Source organism: Myotis myotis, unplaced genomic scaffold (genome assembly GCF_014108235.1).
Source record: "Myotis myotis isolate mMyoMyo1 unplaced genomic scaffold, mMyoMyo1.p scaffold_m19_p_9, whole genome shotgun sequence".
NCBI lineage: Eukaryota > Metazoa > Chordata > Mammalia > Chiroptera > Vespertilionidae > Myotis > Myotis myotis.
In genome coordinates this window covers 192,058-210,361 of record NW_023416401.1, presented here as the reverse complement: position 1 = coordinate 210,361, position 18,304 = coordinate 192,058, and the positions used below count along the sequence as shown (strand labels likewise).

The following is an 18,304-nucleotide window of genomic DNA, read 5'->3' as shown; positions in this document are numbered from 1 at the left end:
CCGGGGCATGTGCCTTCTTTACCAGAATTGAACTGTGACCTGGTTCATAGGTCAGTGTTCAACCACTGAGCCATGCTGGCTGGGAAGGTCCTCTTTTTTATTCAACAAACATTTACTGAGCACTTATGAATTCATTATAAAAAAATAATAACAAAGACCTCAAGTAACAGTATAAGTAGTTAAATCTTTTTTTTTTTTTTAATATATTTTATTGATTTTTTACAGAGAGGAAGAGAGAGAGATAGAGAGTTAGAAACATCGATCAGCTGCCTCCTGCACATCCCCCACTGGGGAAGTGCCCACAACCCAGGTACATGCCCTTGACCGGAATCGAACCCGGGACCTTTCAGTCCGCAGGCCAATGCTCTATCCACTGAGCCAAACCGGTTTCGGCTAGTTAAATCTTTTTTAAAAAAATATTTTTATTGATTTCAGAGAGGAAGGGAGAGGGAGAGAGAGATAGAAACATCCATGATGAGAGAGAATCATTGATTGGCTGCCTCCTGCATGCCTCCAACTGGGGATTGAGCCTGCAACCTGGGCATGTGCCCCTGACCGGAATCGAGCCCCAGACCCTTCAGTCCACAGGTTGATGCTCTTTTCGCTGAGCCAAACCGGCCAGGGCTAAGTGATCAATCTTTTCATGAATATAGGATATCTGCTTCAATCTCATCTATAGTAGCTTATTGTTTGTCAGTGTAAGACCTGATGATTTTTATTTTGATTCAGTCTTAGTTTAGTTTGTTTTGTGGAACAAAATAATATAGCTTGGGGAAAATCAATACCTTTGGCAAGATTTGTAGCACCTTTGCTACAAATGTTACCTTCTGTTTACAAGGTTCTTAACTGTGCTGGCTGTTTTTTGCTTGTTAAGCAAATTCTGCCAAACAAAATAAGTGAAGCAATAACCAGGGAATAATAAGGCCTGAATTGAATACGTTTATCTACTAAAAGAACTCAGGGAATCTCAGGAAATCAAATGAAACATTGGTTTCAATCAAATTCTATTGGGCAAAAATTTTCTTTATACGTACAATTTAGCTCTGAAATAGGTTTTCTAAAATAATGTCAAGAGAAAATAACTTCTTAGTTTATTTGTCTTTTCTGTAGAGACAGTGTTTGCTATAGTTTGACACACAGTGTTAACCAGGGAATAGAATAAAAGGAGAGAAGGTTTCCGGTGTGTGTGGTGTTTCTAACACCCTGTGTGTCTCTCTGCCTGTGGGGACACTCCTGACAAAGCCCATCACCATGTTCCCTGTGTGGTCACTACTGCTGACCAGGAGCCCCGCGGGGTCATTCCCAGCCTAGAAACTAGGAGCAGGGCTCTGTTTGAAAACCCACTTTTGGAAGAATTTCTTATGTAAATCTCACCACAAATCTCCCGCGCAGCCCGTCGTCTTTTAAAAAATATTTATCGTTGTTAGCGTTTTGTGTGTTGTTTACAAAAGTAACATAGACTCAACGTTGAACATTGGGGAACTTCAGTAAACCACAAACATTTTAGTCCCACCATATAGAGACAGCTATGAACATTTTTCTTTATTTCTTATTTATTTTATATTTTTGTTAATCTTCTCCAGAGGATTTTTTTCCCATTGAGAGAGTGGACGGAGGGGCAGAGACAGAGAGAAAGATGGATGCGAGGGAGACGCATAGGTTGGTTGCCTCCTCCACGCCCCCTGGGGGCCAGGAATCCAGCCTGTGGCTGAGGTCCTGCCCTTGACCCGATGGAACCCTGGCCCTTTGGTCCTGGGCCTGACCCGCTACACGGAACCACACCCCCTGGGGTCCTGTCCCCTTTCCACTGTTGCCCGTTCTTCCTCTCCAGGCGGTCGCAACCCCACCCCGCTGACCGGGTTTCTCCTCCGAGGTCATCCCACCAGCTGGGTCGTGGTGCCCCGAGCAAGCCCCGCCCTGGGGGGAGGTCCGGCCCCTTTAAGAGCCGAGGGGGGCGTGGTCCCCGAGGGGCGGTCCCCGCGCCGATTGGCGGAGCGCGGAGCCACGTGGCGGCCCGGCAGCGGCGGCCCAGCTGTGGTCAGGCGGCGGCGGGCTGTCAGGGTCCCCGGGGGGCCGGCCGCCCTCAGATGAGCGGGAGGGGGCGCCTGGTGGGCCTGGCCTTCTGCACCTGCTACCTGGCGGCCCACCTCACCAACAAGGTGCGCGGGGGCCGGGGGGTCCCGGGGAGCCGGGGGCCTGGGAGCCGGGGGTGGGGGAGCCGGGCCGGGGGTGGAGGTCGGGGAGCCGGGCCCAGGGACGGGGGAGCTGTGGGTGGGGGAGCCGGGCCCGGGGGTGGAGGTCGGGGAGCCGGGCCCAGGGACGGGGGAGCTGTGGGTGGGGGAGCCAGGCCCGGGGGTGGAGGTCGGGGAGCCGGGCCCAGGGACGGGGGAGCTGTGGGTGGGGGAGCCGGGCCCGGGGGTGGAGGTCGGGGAGCCGGGCCCAGGGACGGGGGAGCTGTGGGTGGGGGAGCCGGGCCCGGGGATGGAGGTCGGGGAGCCGGAGGTGGGGGGTGGGGGAGCCGGGCCTCCCTGACGGCGATGGGAAGCGCCGGGGCGCTCGGTGGGGATGCGATGGCGGGACCGCCCGCCCCGCCCCGAGGCGGAGCTGGTGCCGGGATTGGCGACCTCGCAGGCGCCGAGTGTGGGCGGGCCGAGCTCCGAGCTGGGGAAGCGGGGGGCCTGGCCCGGGAAGGAGGGGAAGAGTGGGGACCCCTCGCCTTCTCCCTAACCCGCCGCCCGGAACCCCGATGCCGAGCCTCAGGGAAGCGATGGTCCGCCTCCGTCTCCCCGCGGACCCCGGACCAGTTGTTAGAAGGCGGACCCGGAGTGTCCGGGATGGCTTTTTAGGATAAACTGTCTGCAGGCGGGTCCTGGGCCTTGGGAGGAAGCGGCGGGAAAGCCCTGGCACCTGCTCTGCAGGCCGGGACCTCCCGGGCTTGGTGCCCGCCGGGAAGGTGGCCGCGGGGCTCCCCGGGACCGAGGCGGAGGGGACACGACCTCTGCTGCGCCCCCCCCCCCCCAAGCCCCTCCTCTCTCTGGACAAGAACCGTTACTGACAGCATTTCCTCTTCCCATTGTTTTCAGAGAGGACGGGGGAGGGAGAGAGACATCACTGATGAGAGAGGGTCGTGCCTGGCGGCCTCCTGCCGGCCCCCCTCACCCCCCCCACCCCCCCCGGATGGAGCCTGACCTCCGGGCTGATGGATATGTTTAAAATGAATGACCTTCCTTTAACTCCCATAGAATCATCAGAAGGGACAGTGACGGGTTTTTCATGATAGCCCACGAGTCGTGGCATTGGCTACGAAGAGAAAGGATCCAGCAGGCGGACAGTGTTCCGCTCACTGACATTACACCCTTCTGGGTGTACATTTGCATTATTTTTGTTTACTGGGCACCACAGCATTTTATAATTAGTGTAATAAAGACTGAGTACCTTCTATGTGCATCGCCTCAAGGTGCTACATGAAAATAACCCAAATCTTCATGCCCCAGGAATATCTAATCTGAGTAACAGAGATCACTCAGGATGTGACCAGTCAGCCAGACAGCGTTCTGCATTTTCCGTGCTGGTGGGGATGCGCTGGGACGTGTCGGGAGCTGGATGGAGAGCAGGAGCAGAACAGCAGGCAGACAGGGGAGGCGAGCAGCCGTATAAAGAGGAGGGAGGAGGCGCCGTCAGGAGTCACGGAGACCCCTGCTGGTGTGGCTCAGTGAGTGAGCATTGTCCCGTGCAGTCGGTTTGATTCCCGGTCGGCACATGCCCGGGTTGCCGGCTCAGTCTCCAGCAGGGTCTTGCAGGTGGCAGCCCATCGATGCTTCTCTCTCACATCTATGTTTCTCTCCCTTCCTCTCTAAAATCAAAACATTCTTTTAGAAAGGAGTTGTGGAGAGCCGATGGGAGAGCGGGTAGGGGTGGGTGAGATGGTTGTTCGTGAGGGGACTCAGGTAGGGACTTAGTAACGCGGGTCATGCTCTGGTTTCTTCTCAGCCAGGCCCCTTCCTGTGGCAGCCAAGGCCAGTGGGTTGGACCACACAAAGGCCCAGTGGGAGAGGGGCTGTGCCAGGGGCACCCGGGCGTGTGTTGCTGCATCCGGTCTCTGCCAAAGGAATTCTCTTCAATAGTGAAGTCCTTTTGTGTCAATGGCGAGGACCTTTTCTTCAAGTTTTTAGAGCACTCTATGCCAGTGATGGCGAACCTCTGAGCTCGGCGTGTCAGCATTTTGAAAAACCCTAACTTAACTCTGGTGCCGTGTCACATAGAGACATTTTTTGATCTTTGCAACCATAGTAAAACAAAGACTTATATTTTTGATATTTATTTGATATATTTAAATGCCATTTAACAAAGAAAAATCAACCCAAAAAATGAGTTCACGTGTCACCTCTGACATGCGTGTCATAGGTTTGCCATCACTGCTCTATGCTAATTTCTTTATTGTCCTATTTCTCTGTAGTTTTCTCCTCAAACTGTTTCCCTCTCTGTTTGTCTAAAGGAAGTTTATTAAGAAAATCTTGCCCATTTTAGTTTCATTCCTTAGTCTTATTACTGTTTAAAAGAGTGGTGAGCCCTAGCCAGTTTGGCTCATTGTTTAGAGCTTTGGTCCTTGAACTGAAGGCTTGATTCCGGTCAAGGACGTGTACCTTGGTTGCAAGCTCGATCCCAGGCCCTGGTCCGGGGTGTGTGCAGGAGGCAACCAGTCGGTGTGTCTCTCTCACATCTGTGCTTCTCTCTCTCTCTCTCTCTCTCTCTCTCTCTCTCCTCGTCCCTTCCACTCTCTCTAAAAATCAATGGAAGAAATATCCTCCGGTGAGGATGAACAAAAAAATCCTATACAATAAAAGCCCAATATGCAAATCGACCCAACAGTGGAACGACCATCGCTATGACGCACACCGGGGGGTGGGGGTGCAGATGCTCAACGCAGATGCTGCTCCCTGGTGGTCAGTGCACTCTGGGGGGCTCTCCGCCTCCCTGGCAGTGCTAAGGGGCAGCAAGCTGAGCGGTGAGGAGCAGCGAGCAGGCAGGCGGTAAGGAGCAGGGGTCCCGGGCATCCCCCGAGGGGTCCTGTTCTGCCAGAGGGTGCAGGCCAGGCTGAGTGACTCTCCCCCGCCCCCCAGTGCACAAAATTTCTACATGGGCCTCTAGTAAGTAAATAAAAGTGGTTGATGTTTGCTCAGCGTGTGGACAGCAGGTGCTGGGGCTGCCTGGCCTGGCGGCCTGGTGAGGGAGGCACTCCTCCATCCGCAGGAGCTCCAGCGGTAGCCGACCTAGGCCCGGGCAGCCACCTGTCCTTCCCCTCACAGGTGCTAGCCCTTCCGTCTGGAGGCCAAGTCCACATCCGTTCTCCTTGTCAAGGCCCCCAAATTGCTCCTTTTCCCTTGAGAAGCTCTTACTGCTCCTCTTCCAAATAGGTCTCTGTCTGAGCAAGCCTTTGCTCAGAGAGTTCCTTGTTTTCTCACTGTTCTTGCGGGAGGTGAAGTGGCAGCTGCAGCGTTCTCTGTCTTGCCCAGTATCTAGGACAGGGGTCCTCAAACTACGGCCCGCGGGCCACATGCGGCCGCCGAGAACATGTATCCGGCCGCCGGGTGTTTTTGCCGGCGCTGCCTGTCCTGCTGAGCAGCCGACGCGTCCCGGCCCGCAGTGCGCGTGTGTGGAGTGTCTGAGGGACAGGGAACTCGCCCCTGTTTAAAAAGTTTGAGGACAAAGCCCAGCACACAATAAACTAAGTAAATATTTGTCATTTGCAGGAGGGTTGTTAAGGGAGATGCAGGATATGGCCCAGATATTCACGCAATCCTTTCTCTATGTTTGATGTAGAATGAAAATATCAGGGGAAAGTGGGAGGGACATGGAATTATGGGAGTAAATAGGCCAGAGAAGAGTGAAGGTCATTTCTAATAAACATGTGCACAGCGAGAGCCAGACTTGGGGCATTTAGGAACTCACACAGGGGACCCAACACCGTTCTGTTCCATTGTTAAGAGCATGTGAGGAATCAATAGAGTCCTTTCTAAAGCCCTTTAATAGAATTAGGCTTTTAAATAATTCTTAAAATGTTTAATAATAGAAAAAAGTAGCAAAAGATATCCGTAAGGACAACTCCCCCCCCCCCGCCCCCCATTCGTAGAGTGCTGTCAATCTGATTGAAAGACAATAGAAATACAAGGTGACCTTAGCTGAGCTGGTTTTTAAAAAACCGCTTAAGCCCTTCTGGGTCTGGGAAGATGCTGCGTGGTCAGCTGTCCAGCATCAGACCAGCGGCTGCCCCATTGCCCCTGCGGCCCTTCCTCCCCCTGAGGTGGTCAGGCTCTGGGGACCCGGGGAGCAGGCAGGCCCACTGTCTGGAGCAGGGCTGGGAAGGCTTTTCTGTGTTTTGTGTCTTGCCCTGTGTGTGATTGTGGTGGGGAGGAGGTGGGAATAAAGGCCTTTTTGAAACTTGAGTGTTCTTATGTTTCTGTGCTAGAGATTTCCGTGATGATGTGGTTTCTTTCAGTTCTCTATCATTTGAAAACGTCCATTAACCGGGTATTTGTTTTCCAGTACGTCCTGTCTGTCTTGAAATTTACCTGCCCTACGTTGTTCCAAGGGTGAGTATTGCTGTGCTCTTTGCACACATTTGCAGGAGATGTTCTACCAGCATCACCAAGTCTTCTTTAAATATAGATTTAAAAATGTTTCTAATTAAACGTATTGGGCTGACCTTGGTTGATAAAATTACATAGGTTTCAAGCTCATGATTTTATAACACATCATCTGTATATGAAGTGTGTTCACCACTCCAAGTCAGATCTCCTGTCCCCAAGTACTTGACCTCTTTTACCTTTTATCTTTAAAATATGTTTAATGACTGCATGGATTTTTCACCAAATAGATATACTGTAATTTATTTAACTATTCTATTAGTGGGCATTTAAGTTGTGTCCCTGTTGGGTGGTATAAATACAATAGAGTTATCAGACTTTTTTAATACTTAACTCTGCCAAATTTCCAACTATTTCGTTGGCATAGATTCATTCCTACATTAGAAATTTGGGTTAAAGAATATGAACTGCTTGCCATACCGGTTTGGCTCAGTGGATGGAGCATCGGCCTGCGGACTGAAGGGTCCCAGGTTCGATTCCGGTCAAGGGCATGTACCTTGGTTGTGGGTACATCCCCAGTAGGGGGTGTGCAGGAGGTAGCTGATCGATGTTTCTCTCTCATCGATGTTTCTAACTCTCTATTTCTCTCTCCCTTCCTCTCTGTAAAAAATCAATAAAATATATTTTAAAAAAAGAATATGAACTTCTTTAGTATTCTTCTTGAATGTTAACAGAATCTTTTCCAAAAATGCTTTACCAATTTACATTGTCACCAGGCTGTACATGAGAGTTCTGTATTATTATACTAGAACCATGACTATTTTTTTCTTCTCTGCTGATTTCATGAGCCAAAATTGGTATCACATTGTTTTATCTTATTATTTCTTAAATTACTCATCAAGTTGGATAGTTTACTTATATTTATTACTCACTTGCATCTTTTTTTTTCTAGTGAAGTATCTATATTTCCCGTTTACACTTTTATTTCTACAGGTTTTTTTTTTATATATATCTTTCTTAGCAGTTTAATGAATTCCTCATATTTTAAGGATGCCAACCACTTGTCCATTATCTTTATTGGATTTTTTTTATTTTTGTTTTTTTTTGCAATTTTATTTTGTTCTTTGCCTTTTTATTTTGGTGAACAGAACAATGAACAACCAACTGAGCCACCGGGGTAGGCCTCCCATTTATTATGCTTTATTTATAACCCTTTCTAGCCTTTGGGTTGTTAATGTAATATATAAAGTTGTTTCTGTCTTTTTCAAATGTTTTTTAATTGATTTTAGAGAGAGAGAAAAACATTGATCAGTGCCGCCCCCCCCCCCATGCGCCCCAACCAGGGATTGAGCCCCCAACCCAGGAATGTGCCCTGACCAGGAATTGAACTGGTGACCTTTTGGTGCATGGGACGATGCTCAACCACTGCACCACCCCTTCCAGGGCTGAGGTTATTTTCTTGGGATCTATTCTTAAATATTTTCTTGGTAATAAATTTCCTTTAGTTTTTTCAGGTACAGTTGACATAAAATATTTGTTCTGCTGTACAACATAGTGAGTAGACATTTGTATAACTTATGAAACGATCACCCTGGTAAATCTAGTAAAGGGTATATTATTGAGTACTTCTTTGTCAACTTTTATGGAAGGGGCTATGCTACATTGTTTTAATTATTAGCATTTAAATATGCGGTAGAGCTCTTCATCTCTCATTTTTCTTCTTTTTTGTATTTTACACAAACGCAAACAAAAAAGTAGGGCTCATGATCATAATGTCAGACAAAGCTGAATTCAGGACAGAAAGCATGAAACAGGTGAGGATGGCCACGTGTTATAATGCGGGAACGTGCAGTTCAAAATGAAAATGATGGTGATGAACCTCTGTAACCCAGTAAACAGAGCATCATCATTTATCAAACAAAAGTGCAGGAATACCAGGGATAAATAGAAACATACTAGTAATAGGAGACAAGTTTACTACTATATTTCCATGACAGTTCAATTGGACAAACAAGAACTTCATATGTATAATAATTATATTAGCACACACACACAAATGTGCTAAATAATACAATCTATGTATATAAAAGCCTAAGCAACCATTACGACCTGTCAACACTCACTGAGCACCAGGGGGCACATGCTCAATGCAGGAGCTGCCCCCTGGTGGTCAGTGCACTCCAACAGCCAACCTCCCGTGGCCGGCCAACCTCCCGAAGTCCCTCCCCCACCCCCCCCCCGCCCCACCCCTGTCCCACCTCGGCTGGCTGCCTGATCAGCACTGGGCCAGACAGCCTCAATCGGCCCCATTGTTGCCAGATCGAGGGACCCTACTGTGCACGAATTCATGCATCGGGCCTCTAGTATATATATATTAAAAACGGTCGATTCTTCCCAGTGCTGCAGGTGGCAGTTCTCAGCCACAACATATATGGGGTCATGAAGCTCACCTGAGACACACTTTCTCAGCTTGCAGAGTTTAGGGGGAGCACAGGTTATAAAATAAGCGCCCCTCCCCTTCCCAATGCAGAAAACAGTAGCAAAAATACCAAAGTATTGAGGGGAACTATAGGCGTAAACTTATCCTGTTTCCTTCTAGTTGCTTTCTTATTTAGGTAGCGCATTCATAAATTTCAAAGCCATATTTTTAGTTATGACTTGAGACATGACCTCAGAAATGATTACCACACACCTAGGTATCGTGACACCACGGCTAGAAACCCTGGCCTAGAGGATGAGGTCATTGGTGTGACACACAGTCCTCCCAGGGCTTGCACCCACCCCTCCCCAGGACCAGGTGCTGTCTCGGGCCATGGGCAGCCACATCCCACCACATTAACCGCCACAGCCTTGGGAATGTGCCAGGCCATTTCACACTTCTGAGAGCTTGCCCGTGCTTCCTCTTGACCTCCTTCTAGACCTGCCCAGAACAACGCAATGTTCGTCCATCTCCTTGTGGGTGCTGAGCAGCTGCTTATTCTAAGATCCAGTTTTCCAGTCCCCCTTGCCAAGCCTTCATGCCAGGCAGGCAGAGCAGCTGATATGGGCCATCCCCTCAAACAGCTTGATCTAGAGCGGTGGCTCTCTGCCAGATGGCTCCCCCCACCCCCCTAGGGGTACTGGCAGCATCTGGAGACAGTGTGGGTAGTCACAGCGGGGAGGAGGGGAGGAGACGGTTGCTCCAGGCACCTGGGCAGTGGAGGCCTGGGTGCTGCTGAGCTCCCTGCCAGGTGCAGGACAGCCCGTAACACAGACGTCCACCTTGGAAAGTGCCCTCTTTCCGAGGGAGAGGGGATCTTGGAGAAAAGTAAGACCAGGAGTCAGAACACATGTTAGGAGTTGTTAGAGTAACTGAGAGAGGACAGTGGCTTGGGAAGGGGCAGGTGGACGAAGAAGGTGGACAGGTTCTAACCATGTCCAGGAGGCCTTGGTGGCTACCTGCATGCTAGGGCTGAAGGAGAAGGAAGCAAGAATAACCATGAGGTTTCAGTCACTGCAGGTAAATCTAAGGGGCAGGCAAAAGAGAAAGGCAGGCTCACCAGGACAGGGGTCTTTGTTTTCTTCACTGATGCCTGGAGTATCTAGATCAGTGCTGGGCACACAGAATGCACCCGGTAAATATTTGTAGAATGAGTTACTTTGCCCTACTATGCACCTCCTATTGTTTTGTTCATGGAGAATATTCCCTGGGCATTTGCGAAGAGAACATAATCTCTATTTGCAAGATAGAGTGATATTTATCTAGTAACTAGAGGCTCAGTGCACAAATTCATGCACAGTGGGGTCCCTCAGCCTGGCTGGTGATCGGGGTCGATCTGGGGCCGGCCAACTGGGGGTAGGGACCACAGGAGGTTGGCTGGCCACGGGAAGTTGGCTAGGGAGCACACTGGCCACCAGGGGGCAGCTCCTGCATTGAGTGTCTGCCCCCTGGTGGTCAGTGTGTGTCATAGCAACCGGCCATAAGGGTCGCTTAGGCTTTTATACATATAGGTTTTTGTTGATTTTGGAGAGGAAGGGAGAGGGAGAGAGACATAACACATCACTGATGAGAGCGAGTCATTTATTGGCTGTCTCCCACAGACCCCCTACTGGGGATGAGCCTGAAACCCCAGGCATGTGCTCTGACCTGGAATTGAACCCATGACCTCCTGGTTCATAGGTTGATGCTCAAACACTGAGTCACACTGGCTGGGCTCAACCATTTTTAAAACAAGCGAGTAGCACATTTAAGGTTGCATTTTAGAACAAATCCTTTGGCTTCAAGGGAGAGACTGGATGGGGCGGGGCAGCCTGGATGGGGTCTGGTGCTGGTGTTCAGGTGGCAGGCCATGAGAGTCTGAGTAGGCAGAGGCGTAGGGATGGAAGGAAGGCTTCAGACGTGGGAACTGTTATGGGGATAAATCAGTAGGATTTTTCAAGTAAATGAGGGAGGTGAGGATGGAGGAAGGGCCAGGACGGCATCTAGCTTTCTGGTTCACTGATTAGGGAGAGTGGGAAGGCGACCAGGATTGAAGGCGGAAGTTCAGGGAAGGTTTTGGATGTGTTATATATGGGAGCTTGTGGGTTTCGGGTGAGCAGGGCGACGGAATCATCGGTGCAGAGGCAATGGGAATGCAGGTGGCTGTGGGGAGTTGTTCAGGGAAGGTCTTGGTAAGGAGAGGCCCGATGTCAGCTCTTATGGATTCAAGGGAGTAAGTAGAAGTTGGGAAGGACAGTGAGCATTGGGGTGGCAATGGGAGAGAGAGGGAGGAAAAGGACTAGAAGGTTGGATGTGTACATTTGTGTCGACAGATCTTCCTTCCAGGGCAATGGCTTTTGAGACCGTTAAGTTAAATTCAGATTGGAAAAAAATAAATAAAAAATTTAAAAATTCAAATGGACCCTTATTCCTTTCAGGTGGCAGACGTTAGTTGGTGGACTTTTGCTTCATGTGTCATGGAAACTGGGCTGGGTGGAGATCAACAGCTGTTCAAGGTAGAGCCTCTTCTATGCTTCGTGACTCATACCTGCTTCCTCTTTATGTAATTTCTTTCGGCTTATATTGGGAAACACGGATGTTTATTTGAGTTGTTTGGTCTCTTAGTTCCCTTCTACCTTTAAGATGCAATGATTTTATAATCAAATAGGATGCAAGTAGTGTTTTTCTGGTTAGTAATGCCACTAACATGGTATTAAAATTAAGTGAGATATGTAGTGTATGATACCATACTAATTTGACTTTGTTTTAGATCAGAAGACCACTATGAGTTTTTAAATAAACTTTTAAACATTGTTAGTAAATTTTGAAATTGTTTTCTTATAGAAGAATTAGAAATAATATAAAGAACTTTCCACTCTCTTTACTCAGATTCCCTAATAGGTGGGGGAGAAGTCCCACTCCTTAGTTTTCCATTGAGTGTCTTTGTGGAGCCATAACAGATATCTTTATAAAACTTACAAATTTATCAGTCCTGTCCTTAAAGAACGAACAGTGAGACAATCAGTTAGGGTCCGGACTGTACTTTCTTTTAATGATGGGTTGTTTCTCTTTTTATTTTATTTCAGAGAGAGGAAAGGAGAGGGAGAGAGAGAGATAGAAACATCAATAATGAGAGAGAATCATGGATCGGCTGCCTCCGGCACGCCCCCTACTGGGGACCGAGCCAGCAACCCGAGCATGTGCCCTGCCCGGGAATCGAACTGTGACCTCCTGGTTTACAGGTTGACACTCAACTACTGAGCCACACCGGCCGGGCAGGAACTGATTTCTTTGAGACCCTTGTTGGGCTTCAGGGATTGTCAGAACTTGGCTGAAGGTGTCAGGGTTTCCGTAGCAGCACAAAATGGGTTACTCAGGCCAGCGAAATGGGAACAGGGAAGAGGTGATGATTCTGGAGGAGAAGGACCAGTGATGAAGGTGCCCTGAAAAATGAAACTTTACCACAAAATGGCAGCGATCCCGTCTGTCTAGCCAGGGATACGCCTCGTGTGTGAAGCCTTGGGCTCCCAGCTCGTAGGTTCCGGAGGTGGGGACCAGGCGGCCTTACTTCAAACCAGGAGCCAGCAAGCAGAGACAGACCAGGTAGTCGGCTTCGTGGGCCGGGCCGTCTGTCACAGCTGCTCCCCTGCCTCTCATGGAAGCAGCCACAGACGGACGAGCGGGCAGGAGTGGTCATGTGCTAACAAAGTGTCATTTGCAGAGCAAGGCAGCAGGCGGGGATTTGGTCCAGGGCCGTAGTTTGCTGACTCCAACTTTAAGTTGAGCTCTGTGACAGGGAGTAGCATCACAGCGTTCTTGGGACCAAGTAGTATTGGGGTTGAACTTTGTCAGGGGCATGTGGCCTGTGAGTCAGAGGAAGAGGAAGAGGGAGGAGAAAGGTCTAAGAGAAGGAGGAGGGAGGAGAAGAGAGAATAAGTCTCTCTTCACCAGTAATGGACCCCCCAAAAATGGAATCTAGGAACCTCCTGCAGTATTGAGCCAGCGTCTCTAGAAGTCCTGTGACCTGTGAAACACATGGTGATTGACAGCTGTGAGGCGTGTCTGTAGAGGCAATGCCGACAGTTGCCACGTGAGCCTGGTGTCTTGGTCACTCGTTTTCATGTGTGGAAACTTTCTCGGTCCACTGGGTGTCAGTATAACACAGGGAGTTTCCAAGAATTCAGCCCAAGGGGCCCTTGAGGCGTTCACGAACAGACAGACTGAGTTCAGGGAGCAGATGCACCCTCAGTAACGTGCGATCTATTTGAAAACAAGTGATTTAATTTAATCAGCCTTCATCTCAGTAACAATAGTTTCATCATTCATGCCAGCATTTCCCATGCTGCTTGTACATGCTTTCTTCACCGGGTGCTCGGGGACAGGAGTGTGCGCACACAAAAACAGACCCACAACTCCAGCAAGATGCAGCATTTGTGCTTATAAATCCTGAGGTATAAAGCATAAATCCTGTGAGAATAATTGTGTAGCCCCGCAGTTTTCAAACCAGACCCTGTGGCAAATAGTTCTTCAACAGGGACTGTACTCTGCAATTGTACAGTCTAATCTTTACCCCAGGAGTCACTGTGAGCTCCTTTCCTTTACACACACATGCACACACACATATACTTACACACACACACGCACACACGTGCGCACACACGCACACATACATATACTTACACATGCACACACGCACACACACACACCTGCTCACTGGCTCGGCCGCTCCTGGAGGCCCATGGACCACAGAGAGCCAGGACCACCCCAGGATTTAATGCCCTCCGGCCTCCTTTGTTGGCATGGAGACAATGTAAGATCACCCAGCACTGAGGTCCAGATGGTGCCGCCTTGTGAATGAAAGTTGGAGAAAGAGCGAGTGCGTTAATGAACAGTCTGTGCTCCTTTGTTCCCGATGTGCAGGCCACTGGCTCTCTTAGAAGCCTGCATGTCAGAGCTGTAAAGGAGGGTGTATTAGTCAGTGCAGGCTGCCATAACAAAAACACCGCTGAGCCACACCAGCCAGGGGAGGCGACACATTTTAATGCCGTGCTCCCTGGGAAGTTGTACGAAGGCCGGCCTGACCACGGAAGGGGTGCTGCTCATGCCGATGGAGTCGACAAAGATCAGGTTGGGCGGGAACCGCCCCGGAGAGCAGGCCGTAGGTTAGCCGGGATGATCACGTCACACCCTCCTGAGATGGCTTCCTTTGCTGATGCCTGTTACTGGAATAACCCAGAACTTGAGTTTGAGGACTGAATGCATTTGTAACTGATGGGGAAGCAAGTTGCCACCTTGGTGAGATGCACTCCCGATAAACCGGATTTTGCTTTTTCTGGGAAGAGCGGGTTCTAAACTTCCTTGAAAAAGCAGTTCTTGGTGTGGCCACGATTGAATCAGTCCTTGGAGACTCCGGAGCCGGCACGCGGGCTCTCGGTCGGAGAAGCTGGCACGTGGCCTCCCAGCTCAGGCTCTAGCTCGACTGCTTTCCCAGTCTGTCCTTGGACACTGTGGGTCCTTTGGTTGTGGTTCCACGGAGCGGTTTGGTGTATTGCCTTTAAATAGTCTTTAAAATTTTTAATAATGTGGCATAAGTTCAAAACTTCTGGCTACTTAACATCCAAAGAAAAATGTTCACTGCTTCCTTAAAAATTAGATTTGTTCCCCCTCCCAGTCTGCAGGAGGCTTTTCCCACGTCCAGCTCACCTGTGTCCTGCGGTGGGACCACTGCCACTAGGTGGGTGGCCGAGTGGCCTCCATCACCCTCAGAGATACACTTGCCACACTGCTCGACTCCCCCAGGGATGTGTAATAGCTGCTGTCACTGCATCTGGGGCACCTGAAGGTAATTCCTTCCAACGAAGGCTTTGGACATAAAATGACAGGAGTTTTATGGCCTCTTTTCTTCTTTCTAGATCTGATGTTTTGGCGTGCCTTCCTGCTTCGGTGCTGTTTGTGGGCATAATCTATGCCGGTTCCAGAGCATTATCCAGACTGGTGAGTGTTGGAGGTTTTGGGGGACAGCCCTTCTCTTGTCTCTTCTGCCCCCCTGCCTGCTAGCTTATTGCATCCGGTTAATGGGACAAAGTTTTGATAATGGTATAGCTGAGTGGAGAGCAAGCCCTGGACCTGAGGCACATGGGCCGTGACCCACTCTCTCTCCCTGGATTGAAGACAAACAGGTAACAAGGAAGGGCCGGCTTCTTTTAGACAAAGAGATGCACAGATGGAGGTGCAGGAAAAAGGGTGATGGTGACTTTGTGGAGCTGTTGATAGGGCCGTCCTCGGGCCAGGAGAGGGTTTAGCCTGCCCCTTGCTTCCGGGGAACGGTAACCCTGCCCCTTGGTAATGTGGCCTGGGCCATGCTGGGTTCAGGCGTGGAAGTACGTGCCTGGTGCAGGGTTGATGCCCAGTAGCATGGGATGCCAGTGAAAAGAGCCTCTCTTCTATCCTACCCTGTCCCCCTGGATTGAGTTCAAAGGTGGGAACTGTGAAGAACAAACTTCTTCTAGTTACGTTATATGGGACTCCAAAAATTTAGTTATTTTGCCATCAAAAGATAACCTTTCATACCACCACTGACCAGAGACTGAGAATGTGGCTTAAAAAAAATCTAACGATAGTAATGCCTCTTCCCATTTTTTAAAAAATAAGTTTTTATTGATTTCAGAGAGGAAGGGAGAGGGAGAGAGAGAAACATCGATGATACAGGAGAATCATCTATAGGCTGCCTCCTGCCTGCCTCCTACTGAGGATCAAGCCTTGACCTCCTGGTTCAAAGGTCAATGCTCAACCACTGAGCCACGAAGGCTAGACTAACCTCTTTCCATTTTTTACCCTGGGACTAACTGTTTTTATCTGTCGGAAAATGATTGCATTCCTGCTTTGGGAAAATGCAATATTTACAGAACAGTTGAGGCCTTTTATGTAAAGTTTGTTGTTATGTGAAAGCAGTAATAAAACAAACGAGATCTGCCTAACTGGATAACAATATTATTGCTAGGACAGCTCCCAAGTTGCAAAATAGTGGTTGAGAATTAAAAGCAGTAATTTATAAATTAAATCAACATTTTTCTTTCACGATTTATAAGCCTGAGTAGATGGGCTGCTGTGTGCCGTGGGGGGAAACGTCCTGGGTGGGCTGAGAAATGACCCCGTGCCTGTCGGCGCTCAGCCAGACCTGAGCTGCGCTGGCCTGGCCGTGGCAGCCTCTGCTTGATGCTGTGCCCTCCTGCGACTCTGCTCCCTTACTTGCAGCCGTGACCTGGGGGGCTTCCTCTCCTCTGCAGAGTAGAGCACTGGGTAAAAAACTGTGTTGTCCAAAGGTTTTTAAAGTTTTTGTAGGATCTGGGTAGTTATTGATGCCAGAATTTTGAAGTTTGAATAACAAAAGTGCATACTAATATTAACTTTTTTTTTGTTGTACAGTGATTTTTCATATGTTTCTAGAGTGATTTTCCCCCCTGTATATTTGTATGTATTTCTCATAGTTACCTGATAGGTGATGGGTGAGGCAGATGGTAATCGCTTGACAGAAGACGGAACTCAAGTGTTTCAAGTCTTGGTCATCTGCCTCTGGTTCTAGATAGTGGTCTAGACAGTGGTCTAGACAGTGGTCTAGAAGAGAGTGGTCTGGACAGTGGTCTAGATCAGCAGTCGCCAACTGGTGGTCCGCAGACCACTGGTGGTCCGTGAGGTCTGAAAGGTTGGCAACTGCGGGTCTAGATAGTGGTCTAGACAGTGGTCTGGACAGTGGTCTGGACAGTGGTCTAGAGAGTGGTCTGGACAGTGGCAGCTCTTCTGGCCTTTTCCCTTTCCAGATTTGCTCTTTAGGACCAATGCATATCCATTGAGAGCAGGCCAGTCCATCTTGCAGGTGTCCACTTACTCACGGGATGTGTCCTCTGTACCTGGCACAGTGCTTGACACACAGCAGATGCTTAGTAACTGTGTGTTGATGGAACAGCCGTGGAAGGGAGCCTCTACATCCACCTCACCTAGCACAGTACTCCAACCAAGAGTACCAGTGCATGCAGACGGGGTGTTGCTGGAGATGATTATATATACTAGTATATGTGAATGCCAAAAGTTCCCACGGATCTTTATTTTTAAGCAGAAATCAAGAATTATGTAATCATGAGATCACAGAAAATATTTTCATGCTTCTTATTCTGTTTCCTTTCAGGCCATTCCTGTGTTTCTCACTTTGCACAATGCAGCTGAAGTTATCGTCTGTGGGCACTGGATGTGTTTTCGGAAAGAGGTAAATGATAATGCGTGATGCCAGTTTCATGTCCCTGCTGTAAATTTCACAGCCTGCCTTTTTTTAACGGCTGAAAGTAGTGTCTACCGTCTCCGGATATCTGTTGCCAGTCAGGACTGCCGGACAGGGGTTATTACTTTCGAGGACCATGGTTTTGACATCTGTCATCCACCAAGCATACGTGGGAGTGCGTGTTGACCCCGTGGACCTCCAGGCCATGCCTGAGCCAGGGCCTGGGATGCAAAGAGGGATCCCCTGTGGGCCTCGTGGTTCCCCTCCCAGCGCCTCCCAGTGGACGCCCATGTCCAAGCTTTCTGTAGGGCGCTAGGGCATTGCCCACTTCCCACGCCAGGGACAGACATTCCTTTTTCTTCCCAGAGCCAGCTCAGCCTCAAACCAGCTAGGACATGCTTCTTCACCTCTGTGCCTCCGTCTGTGAGGGGGCAGTGACTTCACCCAGCTCATAGCACTGTCAGGAGGGCGCAGCGCGGCACACATCAGTGCTTCCCACGGTGTCTGGTGCGTCATAGGTGCTCTGCATGTTAGCTGTATTTGTTGACATTATTAGTGGTGGTTTTAACTTGGTCCCTCTTTCAGGAGTTACTTTTTTCCTAACATCTTCCCTTTTGAAATGATCCCATATCAAAATTTTGGAACTTTTAAGAGAGGCTGGTGAGCCATTCAGGCAGCACACTTCTTACAGGTGGGCAGGAGGGAGGAAGTCCCTCCCGTGGCCGAGGCTACTGAGCACCCATGCGCCCTGTCATTCCTGCCTGTAGCTCCTGAGTTACCTGCCCTCCTCTCCATACTAGTTATCCCTCCCTCTCTGCTGGCTGTTTCCCTCGGCCCACCACACGCTCAGTGCTCTCAGTCAGGGGTGGAGCAGGTCCTGGGAGACCCACTCACAAAAACTGTGCTTACTTTTAAATTTATCTTTATTGTTGAAAGTATTACAGATGTCCCTTTTCCCCTCCATTGACTCTCTCTACCCCATACTCGTCC

General features: G+C 49.5%; 1 protein-coding gene across 2 annotated transcripts in view; it reads left to right on the top strand.

The window, feature by feature from the left end:
• Nucleotides 1–1,994: 1,994 nt before the first annotated feature.
• Nucleotides 1,995–18,304, top strand: part of TMEM241 (transmembrane protein 241) — a 57,313-nt gene continuing 41,003 nt past the window's right edge. For both annotated transcript variants that reach the window (XM_036322831.1, XM_036322830.1), the window contains exons 1-5: nt 1,995–2,159; nt 6,544–6,590; nt 11,481–11,558; nt 14,955–15,036; nt 17,225–17,302. In XM_036322831.1, coding sequence (XP_036178724.1) covers nt 2,088–2,159; nt 6,544–6,590; nt 11,481–11,558; nt 14,955–15,036; nt 17,225–17,302 — 357 coding nt within the window. In that variant the 5' untranslated portion in view covers nt 1,995–2,087. The remainder of the gene's footprint in view (nt 2,160–6,543; nt 6,591–11,480; nt 11,559–14,954; nt 15,037–17,224; nt 17,303–18,304) is intronic.